Below are 11,769 nucleotides of genomic sequence, written 5' to 3'. Positions count from 1 at the left end.
AAATGCCAATTTTTTTTCCTGTTTATTTCTTCTCTCTCTCTGTTTCCTACTGTTACTTATCCACCTGTGCATTACCAAAGGAATGAACGACCGTATGGTGCATGCGTGCCTGGTGGTGTTTGGGGTTTCGGTGGGGGGATGTCATGAAGGAAACGTGTCGGCCAGTCCTTTGTTTACTCCCGGATTAACAGTCTTGTCTTGATGGGGCCCCCACCGCTTCACGCGTTCCTGTTTGACAAAAACAGACGGAGATGATTTGAAGATGAATGAACGACGAGTTTCAGTTTGAAGTGACCGAAATGAAGCTGATGGGGGGAGGGGAGGCTTTTAAACTGCTTAAGTTGAGAGGGGGGAATCGACTCGCGTCGTTTCTGCTTACCTGGACCAAAAAAAAAAAAAAAACAAAAAAAAACGGAAAAAATAAGTAAATACATAAATAAATAAACAAAATAAAAATCATGCCGCCTGTAAAACTTTTTTTTTTATTTTTTAAATAAATGAATAAAACTGTTCATTGGGCTGTACGCTTCTTCACAATGTAAGTGACCTGGATTTTATGTCTGCGTTTCAGGTTTGGAGTCGCCCTCTTGCTCCGGCCTCAAGGAAAATGTCAGGTTTCATATGAATGGAACTAATATGGATGTACCAATGCCTTCGGGGGCGTCATTTTTTTTTTTTTTTTTTTTTTTTTTTTTTGTAGTCATATCGTTAAAAATTTGACTTAATTCTGTTTCAATTCCATACCTCTTATTTAAACACGTGCTCATATAAACTACAGGAAATTTCTCGTTAAGTTCTTTTGCCACTTTGATCTCACCTGCTCAAGGAATTCCACTGTTTTTTTTTTTTTTTTGTTTTTTTCAACTCGACGGGGGGAAGGTCGTGCATGCAGAAGTACATGTGAGTGCGATTACTGCAGCCGAGGCCACACCTCCCGCTCTGAGTTACAGCGGCGGTATAAAAAGTCCGTCTGCGGTGTTGATACTCACATCCTGAATCCTGGAGCGCTCCCGAGCTGTTCATGCAAACCAGAACGTGCGCTCTGCATGCACAGATACGTCAAAGTCTTAAACTCGCATTGATTGTTTAAAAGAGAGAGAGGGAGAGAGAGAGAGAGCGGGAGAGAGAGAGAGAGAGACTTTCAGAATGGCTGTGGCTGAGGCACTGATGCCTGCCTTGACGTCGTTTCCAAATTTCAAAGCGATGGATAACGTAAGTAGAAGAATATTATCGTCTTTAAAGATTGGTTGATCACCATCCTGACATGAGCTTAAGTTATTCATTTATTTAATTGGGTTTATTTTCAGCTTTGCAACATGGATGAGTGGGTGAGGAGCGGCGCAACAGGTGGCACGGGCAGCGCGCGCATCGAGGTCGACTTGAGCATCGTTCACTCTCCGTCTGCAGCCCACAAAGACGATGACGAGCTCGGGAAGTTTCTGGACCTCGAGTTCATCCTGTCGAACACCATCTGCACCGACTCTACTGCCGGGAACAGCGACCGAGGGAGCGCGTCTCCCACGCAGCAGCACCAGTGCGGGTACTCTTTGCCGGAGTCGCCGGAAAGCTGCGGCGGCGGATCTCTGCCAGACTGCACTGACCACCCGCCTTCTCACCTGGCTCAGGGCTTCCCGGGCGTCCTCGGCGGCTTCGCGGAGTCGAGCCCCGTCCGCAGCCTGATGGCGGAGCTTCTTACGCCCGACATGAGATATCCAGAGGAAGGCGCTCCGGAGAGAACGAGCAAGGCGAGGGACAGCTGCGAGTACACCGAGCTGCGGGCTTTAAACGGCCCTCCGCTCCCCCACGCGGCGTCACCTCCGTCCCCGCTTGGATACAAAATAAAAACCGAGCCCGGGGTGCAGTCGTGCATGGTAGCTGTTGCCGGAGCCTTTGCGGAAGGAGCGTATGACAAACACCAGATGCGCACACCCGCGGCTTTTACGCACCACCAGCCTCCCGTTGCGGCGCAGGGCTTCGGCGCGCACCAGATCCAACTTCAGGGACGCACAGACTGCACGCTGCAGCCGCAAATGAGGCCCCACCACCATCATCATCATCTTCACCATCACGATCACGATCAGAACCAGCTGTCAAGCCAGTACATGAACGCGCCGTACCACCCGCATTACGCGCACCGAGGTGCACCACAGTTCCAAGGACAGTACAGCATGCATCCCCAGCAGCACCATCCCGCCGCCTCGCTGCAGGGAATGATGCTCACTCCGCCCTCGTCGCCTCTGCTGGACTTTTACGCGCACGACGAGCCCGGCTGCGTGAAGCAGAAGCGAGGCCGCAAGTCTTGGACCAGGAAACGCGCCGCCACGCACAACTGCGAGTTCCCTGGCTGCGGGAAGACGTACACCAAGAGCTCCCATCTCAAGGCGCACATGAGGACGCACACAGGTGAGCTGACCTTCGAACCTCGGCTTCTTCTCATCGGCGTTGCTGTGTTGTTTGTGCAGCGCGCGGCGCCCTAATTTCTAACGTTTTTGCCACAAGGTGGCGCTGCACTGCAAATCCTAACTTCAGTTTGGCTTTTCTGTTCGCCAGGTGAGAAGCCTTACCACTGCAACTGGGAAGGCTGCGGCTGGAAGTTCGCCCGATCCGACGAGCTGACTCGGCACTTCCGAAAGCACACCGGGCACAGGCCGTTTCAGTGTCACCTGTGCGAGCGCGCGTTCTCTCGCTCGGACCACCTGGCTCTCCACATGAAAAGGCACATGTAGGTCACTCTCAGCTTACAGACTCTCTTTATGGACCCTCCCGCCTCTCACCTCCAGGGTATCACTGTCAGCATCTCCAGAGACGCAGCACAGCAGGTGGCCAACTTCTAACTGAACTGCTGTATATGGACGAAATGAAGCATTCACATATAGGAGCGTGCCGACCTGCGGTCATTATGTAGTTTATAAGAAGATGCAAAGTGGGAAATGGTGGAGATTTTATATTTTTTATGTTTGTTTTTTTACTTTCTACAAGTGCCTCATTTCTACCAAATCAAGTGCCTCTAGTGGTTTTTGTATATTTTTGTAAAATAAAATAAAATAAAATATGACAAACACTGGCTAAGTTATAGTAGTTTAGTATTTAACTAATTTCTTCCATCTGCCTTTGTTCTAAGTTATTGATAAGTTGGTGAGTGCCTTAGCCAGACTGCTTATTTGCTCACTGTGGACCGGACCCAGGATTTTATACAAGTATACTTGTATAAATTATATATATTTATACAAGTATATATATATATTTTTTTTTTCCTCATTTTTACGTAGTCTGTTTCTAAGAATAAGGTAAAATCAGGTCAAAGTTACCATATTTTTCCTGAACATAACAGATGTCATAGCCTTGCTTTGCATTGTGGGATCAGCCTGCGTTTCACTTTCAGTCTTATTTTTTTATTTTTTTATTTTTTTGCTCATCCAAGCAAAAAAGAGAAAATTCAGGTACTATGCTAGTTTTCTACAGTGCTAACAGACACGACTTCCTTCAGCTCATCCACACATGGCTCATTTTGCGGGACTATGGTCAGGAATGAATGAATGAATGAATGTTGAGCGACTGCATCTAAGAATGAAGTATCCACTGTAACCACTGGTTAAACGGCTTTTACTTGAAACTAAAATGTAAGCTTGCATATGTACTGCTGATGGAATGCAAATGTTTTTCTATGTGCTCAAGGGCTTGGAATAATAAAAAAAAAGTACTTTTACAATAAACACGCTCTCGTTTTTGCTCATTTCAAACTGACACACAAGTTTATGTCTTTAACTTTTTTTCTTAATCTGCTCTTTTTGAAATCTCATGTTATTGAATCAAGCTAAGGTTTGAGAACCTTTAATTAACCACACTATTGCTTTGAACTTTTTTGTGAGTGTAAAAGGGTCAAACTGCTCTAAAATATACCACAACTTTTATTGTTACTTGATGGAGTTTCATTGTACTTGTAGTGTGGAACAAGGACCAGTGGTGGTATGCTGGCTGCTTTCCGTGGCTCAATCAGCCATTTTCATGCTAACAAGAAGCAAATTAGCTGTAGTCCAGAACCAAGAACCAAAACAACCTTCACTGCATTGATCTCTAATAGATACTATTCAGGAGAATGCAGAATATTTTCAGGACACCATTAGAAGACACCGAAGAACACCACAGCAAAGCCAAAACAAAGTGCCGGTATCCACTTAATGCTGCTTTCTATTTAACTCAAGTCAGAACACCGAACCCGACTCTACCATGTTCTGACAGAGAACTTGACATGGTGTGATGTTGCACTCAGTAACCAGGAAAACCTGTAATAGTACAGACCAATAACAATGGGTTTTATTTTATATGTACCCAAAATAATGAAACATGTTCACTAGTAGTAATATTTAATGTGATACAAAACTGAGAGAAGGGCTGATAAATAGCTGCAGCAGCTTTCACTGTGTCTTAAGCACACAGCATTCATAGTGGATTTTGAAGATGGAATTGGTTAGATTTGTAATTTCAGGGAATTATTATTATTATTATTATTATTATTATTATTATTATTATTTATTCGTTTTACCAACTAGAAAGTTGGAGATTTCTTAGTCTGTACAGGCTTTTATTTAACAGTAATCGGTCTGAGAATCGATCAGCTTCGTCGAAGGTGCCTCCGCTGCACATTCATACCAACGGAGGCGCCCCGCGCCCAACCTGGAGATTTTAACATCAAGTAACAACTGGTCGCATTTTTTTCCCCCCTGTCTTAATTTGTGACAAATGACAGCAAGTGTAAAACGTCCAGGTCTTTTCGGTGTACTACTTTAACACGTGATGCAAGTAAGTGGAAAATATTTCATATACCTAGAAGAACTGTAGCTGGTGAGTTGACCGGGATGCCTTTTAAAGGTCGCTTCGCTGCTTGTGCAATACTGCTCCCTAGTGGTCATGTAGTTGCGTTGTTCAGGTCAGTAAATTGTATTCACTGAAAAGTAACAATAAACTCAAGACAGACTCTAAACAGTTGTAAAAAACAAAACTATTGACCAGTGTAACTTTGACAATAAAATGTTTCATGACATGATCCTTTATTTTGAAGTCAGTTCATGTCTCCGTTTTTCTATTGCATGTTTTTTGTTTTGTTTATTTCCGGATCAGAGGTTAGTGATAATGTGTATTTCTCTTTATTAACCCTACATTTCTTTATCACCATTATTTTTGAATTGGTCACATGTAATTATCTAATCCTAAATTTCATGTTTTCATTAACTGTAAACAGAAAATCACCATTAACAGAGATAAAGGCTTGAGTACGTGAGTATGTGCGTATTTAAAGTATAAAACACGTTTTACTCAGTAAATTAACTGAAGTACATTCAATTTGGAACAACATTCTTATTTATTGAATATGTCCAAACATAGTCTTTACCTATAATAGATAAACCTATTATGAACATAAATCAGAAATATTTTTACTTCATTTGGAATAACAAGCAAGAAAATTTATATTTGTAATTCTCAGGTATTGTATTTCTTTTTTTTAATGACTATAATTTTTTTGTTTAGTTGCAAAATGCATTGTTAAAATATCACATTTTTCATATTTAAGTGCTGCAGATGTTTGTGGTACCACATCTGGTCTATCACTTGTTTTGGAGCATCACATCTTGATTACAAGTATTAAGGTATTACTAGGTATTAATATTTCAACAACCACTTATTCAGTGAAATCTCATTTTATTCCAACAGCTGCAACAAGGTCAAGTGTCGAGATCAGCTGCGTTTCTTTCTGAAAAAAAAGAAAAAAACATGGGCAGGAGTAAGAGAGTTTTTTCTTAATACTTAGTTTGTCCACTAGATGTCCCTCTTGATTTATTTCCCGCCACTGCAGCTTCTGTTGTAAGCCTCCTTGACGTGCTTCATGCTTGGTATATTTAAATCAGTCAGTAACAAGGACAAGTCCTGATGTTTTAATTAGGTTACACCAAAGTCCTGAGTTTTTGAAGTCAATCGCTTGCATCATATGCCAACTTTTTTTTGTGACTATTCATCATATTGTTTAAAATATAGGCTGTACAGATGAGTTTGGGGCAAATGAAGTCACACAAAATCACTCATTTTCTGAATGGAGCGTAAAGATTTTTTCCTTTGTCCTGCCTTATTCCATTCCCAGACAACATTCAGATTGTTTTCCATGTTAATTTCTACTTTGCTCCGGGTAAAGTTGAAAGTTTGTGGAGAAGTCAGGAGCTGTTTTTGAGCAATTAATAGTAATAGCAGTACCAGGTGACTCAGCAAAGAAACTGGGTTTAATGGGAATTTAAGCCTTTTAGTTTCCTAATTTAATGTTGAACCCTGAAGGCACCATTCCAAGATCAGCTGCTTGGATTTTCAATTATTAATATCTGGGGAATCAGACAACCTCCTTCGTTCGCGTCTTGTCATGTTTGCCAAAGAGGTCAGCGAGCAACAGTTCAGCAGGTAAAAAGGGATCCATTTCACAGATTTATTAACTAGTTAATATGTACAAAGTAAATTATGCAGCCTTGGATCTGGACCCCAGGAAGTGAGCTGAAGAATCCAGTTGAATAAATGAATCCTGAGAGCTGTCTCGCTTAAATCAATCAATCAAGTTTATTTGTTGAGCACCTTTCAGTGACAGGCCAGTTTCATCATGAAAACACCATAAACACGTCAACAGGTGTAAAAAAACAGTAACAGGTATTGCATCATTAGAATCATCATATGTTGGTCAAGGTTCTAGTGATTATGGTTCAAATGGAACTTTAAACAGGTGTGGTTTTATTCCTAATCCAAAGGAACTCAGAAAACTCAGAAATTAAGTTTCACCGCTGAGTCAGTGGTTTCAGCTGTTTTGCAGTTTTCTGGAAGTTTGTTCCAGGTGTGTTCCAGCATAAGAGCCAAATGCTAATTTTCCATGTCCTTTCAGTGATTTGCAAACTAACAATGGTATCTTTAAGTATATTCTCTGAGCTACAGGGAGCCAGTGTCAGGACTTCACATCTGGGATTATGTGCTCTATCTTTCTGGTTTTAGTGAGAATGTGAGCAGCGGCATTTTGGATCAGCTGCAGCTGATTTTTCAGGCAGAACTACGAAGGTACTGCTGAGGTCATCCATGAAGCTGAAGATGAATGCATGTGTGAGTTTCTCTAGATCCTAAAATGTTCATCAGGTGGTAGAAGACTGACTTTATAACCGTCTTTATGTGACTATCTCTCTCTCTCTTTCTCTCTCTGTCTCTCTCCTGTCTCTCTCTCTCTCTCTCTCTGTCTCTCTGTCTCTCTCTTCAAGAATGAAACAAACAGATTCCTATAGAAAAAAGAAACAATCAGTACTGGAACTATGAAAGCTTAACACGAAGACACTGAGGGATGAACTGGTAAGAGAACAATCTAGTCTCTGTCTGAGGGAGCTGGTTTTCTTAATGAGCTACAATCAACCAATCAGCTGCACTATGGCATGGAAAAAAAGAGAAGAGAGTCGAAAAACCTGCATACAGGCAAGTGGATGTGACACGCCGGAGCTTTAAAATGCTTCCAGAATAAATTTTGACAGCGTTTTTGTGACTTAATAGGCTCTTTAGCAATTGGATATCAGAGAACATGAGTTGTTGTTGTTTTTAACTCCCATTAAGCCCAGTTTCACCGCTGAGTCAGCTACCTGAGTGTCCACGTGAAATATCAAGCGTCAACAAAATGTCACACCGCTGAAGCCATGTTAGCACAAAATGTGCTCACAAAGACGTAGCTCCGTTTTTCCCACTCCTTTTCATTAATCCACCAGCTGGATATTTACAGTAGGACATCACTTCATTTATTATGATCGCTTTTAGAGGAATCCTAAGAAAAATCCTAAGAAATTTTAAAAATAATAATAATAATAATAATCAAAAAACCCTTTAAAATCATGCTTTATATAACTTTTTTTAGTCAAACTACATTTTGAAACAGGACCATTTCGATGCCTTAGAGCTTTGCATAAAGACTCTCTTCATGGTTTACCTGAGTGGTAATAATGCTTTAGTATTCTGCAGATGTTCTCTAGTGTGTGCGGGGAGTGTGTGTGTTGTCAAGGAGGCGAAGCCATGTGGGTGCTTGTAGCTTTGTTTATCTAACCCTGTGGGCTGCTGGGTTTTGTCAACAGTCACCAGGTCAGAAGTCGTGAGTCTGGGCAGAAACCAGCTGGTACCAGTGCGAGTGCTTGAATGTGGCCGGCCATCGTACGCTAAATAGCTCCGCCGCAGCAGAACTACACATAAACATTCTCGGCTCACACATTTAAATGTTTGAACAGGAAGCAGGAATTTTGATGAGGATTTCTCCTGAAAACGTGGATGTGCTCTGAGTGGGTCAAACAGAGGACATGGGAAGACTTCTTCCAGTAGCAGACGGAGAAGGTGACTCTAAGGTGTCACTAGAGAAGAGTGCAGCCTGAGGTTGATTTCAGTTTCAGCGTCCTTGAGATGGGCCACGTTTCACTATGATTACTGTGGGATCTCTCAATATGTGCATTATACAATGCACACATCGATGCTGTTGCTACAATAGAAAATACATCAGTGTGTTTATATTTTTAGGATGGAAATCATAAAAATGATTTGTTTTTATTATTTACAATTTTTTTTATCATTTATTCACTTGTAACAGAGTGGAAAAGTGGGGAAAAAAATGAATTAGTTGTTTTTGTCATCGTTTTCAGCTGAATAAACTGTTCTTTGGCAATATAAAAAAACATTATAAGGTGAAAAATAAAAATAATTGCTGCAATATTGTAAAAGTGTGCACACTGACAAGCCAATATTTTGTTGCAACATGTCCTGATTCTTTCTTTCTTTTTTTTTTTTTACGTTTATTTCTTTTTGGTAGAAGAATTCCTATCAGTTTAGTTCTGGACTCCTTACATAACAATATTTTCCCCCTCATTAACCAGCTTTTGTTTCCTTATTTTTATTATCATTTGGATGTAAGGTTGAACTGAAGGTGGTGCTGAAAAAAAAAACCTTTTCAATAAAAGGCATAAAATAGGATAGGAACTCATTTTTGTTTCAAAGTAAGACCGTTATCTTTCAATCTTTCAATTAAAAAAAGACCCGTTCTGTCCAGTAACATTTTCCATTTCCATTTCAATCCTAGTGCACGCCGTTGAGACCTGCACATGTCCTCCAAGCTCCTCCCAAATGCGAAAAACAACAAGTGAATTGTCTACCGAATGGTTTTAAAGCCGGTGGCAAATATTCACGCCATAGTTGCGCATTCAAAAATTAGATCAAAATAAAGCTGAACCAAACAGGTGGCAAACCAGCGCTGTAAAACAAACTGTTTTCAACTTCTATACAGCTTCGGTAATGATAAAGTGTTCAAATCGTAAAATCAAACGCTCATTTGCACGTCTACTGCGTTTCTCACCGATACCAGTTTAGAATGATGACATTTTGAAGTCCTTCTTTCAATAAATACATTTTCGTTCTTGTAATGAGAAAAATATATATTCTCGTATTTATTCTTAGAGTTTTTGCGGGATTTAATTACGAAAAAAATAAAAATCTAGTTGCATATTTAGGGCTCCTTTGTTGTCATTTTCATGGCTTTGCTGTGAAAAACGCCCTCCTGCCCCCCCTCTCTCACCCGCAGCCTCTCCAACAGTTGTTATGCCGACGCATGTCTCCTCCTCCTCCTCCTCATCCTCCTCATCCCTCCAACCTGATCGGTCCTGAGAAAAAGGTAAAATCCCCGTCTGCATGCCAGAACCTCCGAACTGTCTCCGTCCATTCCAGTAAAGTGTTTTATCATTATTATTATTATCATTCCTCACAGAGCCACTATTCTTTTTTTCCCACTTTTTTAAATTTTTTTTTAAAGAATTTCCTTCCCCATCAGGAAGTCCCGAAGCTTCCACATCTCCCCACCGCACTGAGCTACCACACCTGTCTGGAAGCGTCGCGTTTTGCTCAGCTGAGATCTGAATTCGCATCGTGGCTAAAGCGAATTCAGACAGGTGTTGGAGAAATAAAAAATAAAAAAATAAAAAAATAAAAAAAAATCACCGGGGTGACGGGAGAGGAATCGTTGCGGCATGCTTACTTGACAAAAGAAAGAGCAGCGCATGCATTGTGAGCACGTGCGCCTCCACTCTTCCTGCTGTCTGGTGACGGTCTTGGTCTCACCATCATCAACGCGGCGCGGCGGCAGAAACGCCGGCGCGATTACCACCACTGTTTATTTTTTTCATTTATTTAATTTTCTTTGACATTTCGTCTTGCAAAAAATATATGGAGGAGTTTTGTTAGCATTTATGGGGGGTGGAAGAGAGGAGAAACTGGAATCCTGGCTACTGCAGATCGATACCCGGCAACTTGACATCATTTGTCCTCGGAACTTTCAGGTAAAGTGATGCAGACGCATCAGATTTGGGAGCCTCAGTTGGACAGAGAGCCCTCACATGTTACTGACCCCCCGCCACGGCTGGTTTGGATTAGAGAAAGAAATGGGAGGGGTCAATAGGAGGAAGAGGTTTTGTTTTTTTCTAAGGGGGTTTGACGTTGACCGGGTAGGAACCGAAGACCAAGGTGATGCAACTTCCATCTTCCGTCTTCCGTCTTTTTCTTTTCTTTTTTTTTTATCGGCAGGAAGAAATAAGTCGCGTGTTTGAGCAGAAGTGAAGGGCGCACGCCGCTCCTCCGCACACAGTAACAGATCTCTGATCAGAAAGAGATAAAGGGGGTAGGTTTGGTTTCAGCTCCGGCGTGTTTGCAGCTCTGTCGGTATGTCTGCACCTGTATCCGCAGCGTGTTAAGATCAGATCAGCGTCGTGCTTGGATGACGTCTGTGTTGTTGTCATTATGTTCAGGGTTCATGTTTAAGGAGGAAACACGTGGCACTGTTATAGTGAGATCCCATTCATGATCACTGTTCACTATGCAGAAAGTGAGGGGAGCTCTGAGGGGGGGTGGGGGGGGGGGATTTGTGATGAGGGGGGGGGGGTTGGATGGAGGTTTTTTCTTTCCACACTCCCTGTCCTGTCAAACACTTTGCTTAAACATTGAGCTCTATCATAAGTCACACAGTAATAATATAATTAGCCACTGATCAGATTATCAGTAAGTAATAAGTAGGGAATTAGCACTATAGCAATTCCATATTAATGTTAAAATTACGCACTTACCACTACTATACTAGGTGCACATTGCTAGAACCAAGTTTTAGAACTTAACCTTCAACAATGTGTCTGAAACATCGGTCTGAGATTACTGGAGCTTCGTGTATTTAGACAGTAGGGTAACACTTTATTTGAAGGGGGTTGAATAAGACTGACATGACACTGTCATAAACACCTGTCATAAACATGAATAAGCCTTCATGAATATTTATGACTGTCATCATAAAGCGTCATTCGGTAAATTATGACACTTTTAATACAAAATTGACATTATTCAAAATGTATTTGTTATGACAACTTGACATTAACCAAGAAATCATTACTGATATAAATTTGTTATAAAAGTATTAATGATTAGGTAACTTTATGTTATTAAAGGTAAAGTTTAAACAGTAATGATTTCTTGATTAATGACATTTTGAATAATGTCAACTTTGTATTAAAAGTGTCATAATTTACCGAATGACGCTTTATGACAACAGTGATAAATATTCATGAAGGCTTATTCATGTTTATGACAGGTGTTTATGACAGTGTCATGTCAGTCTTATTCAACCCCCTTCAAATAAAGTGTTAACATTTATTATTATTATTATTATTATTATTATTATTATTATTATTATTATTATTA

At 41.0% G+C, this 11,769-nt stretch overlaps 2 protein-coding genes across 4 annotated transcripts in view; both read left to right on the top strand.

The window, feature by feature from the left end:
• Positions 1-449: 449 nt before the first annotated feature.
• klf17 (Kruppel like factor 17) lies at positions 450-3,064 on the top strand. Of its 2 annotated transcripts, XM_015052351.1 has the most exons (4): positions 450-1,087; positions 1,120-1,212; positions 1,308-2,403; positions 2,551-3,064. In XM_015052351.1, the coding sequence occupies exons 1-4, from the start codon at positions 1,022-1,024 to the stop codon at positions 2,724-2,726; spliced, it is 1,431 nt and encodes a 476-aa protein (XP_014907837.1). In that variant the 5' UTR covers positions 450-1,021; the 3' UTR covers positions 2,727-3,064. The 2 variants fall into 2 exon arrangements, with proteins under 2 accessions (XP_014907837.1, XP_014907838.1); XM_015052352.1 differs by having other exon boundaries at positions 450-1,212.
• Positions 3,065-9,641: 6,577 nt separating this feature from the next.
• slc6a9 (solute carrier family 6 member 9) overlaps positions 9,642-11,769 on the top strand; it is a 79,721-nt gene continuing 77,593 nt past the window's right edge. Inside the window, exon 1 of one of the 2 annotated variants that reach the window (XM_015052344.1) lies at positions 9,642-9,703. The gene's annotated coding sequence lies outside the window, so the exon portion shown is untranslated. Of the gene's footprint in view, positions 9,704-10,248; positions 10,365-11,769 lie in introns of those variants that run through there. The other variant, XM_015052343.1, reaches the window with a different exon arrangement.

Source organism: Poecilia latipinna, unplaced genomic scaffold, assembly GCF_001443285.1.
Source record: "Poecilia latipinna isolate Pla-1442-1.1 unplaced genomic scaffold, P_latipinna-1.0 Scaffold1104, whole genome shotgun sequence".
In the NCBI taxonomy this organism is placed as follows: Eukaryota; Metazoa; Chordata; class Actinopteri; order Cyprinodontiformes; family Poeciliidae; genus Poecilia; species Poecilia latipinna.
Note: the sequence above shows the minus strand (reverse complement) of the source record. Positions and strands in the feature narration are given on the sequence as shown.

Coding starts and splice junctions, on each gene's coding strand:
- klf17 (XM_015052351.1), top strand. CDS start 1,022: ATGCAAACCAGAACGTGCGCTCTGCATGCACAGATACGTCAAAGTCTT. Junction 1,088..1,119: donor TTAAACTCGCATTGATTGTT/TAAAAGAGAGAG, acceptor AGAGAGAGAGCG/GGAGAGAGAGAGAGAGAGAC. Junction 2,404..2,550: donor GCACATGAGGACGCACACAG/GTGAGCTGACCT, acceptor TCTGTTCGCCAG/GTGAGAAGCCTTACCACTGC.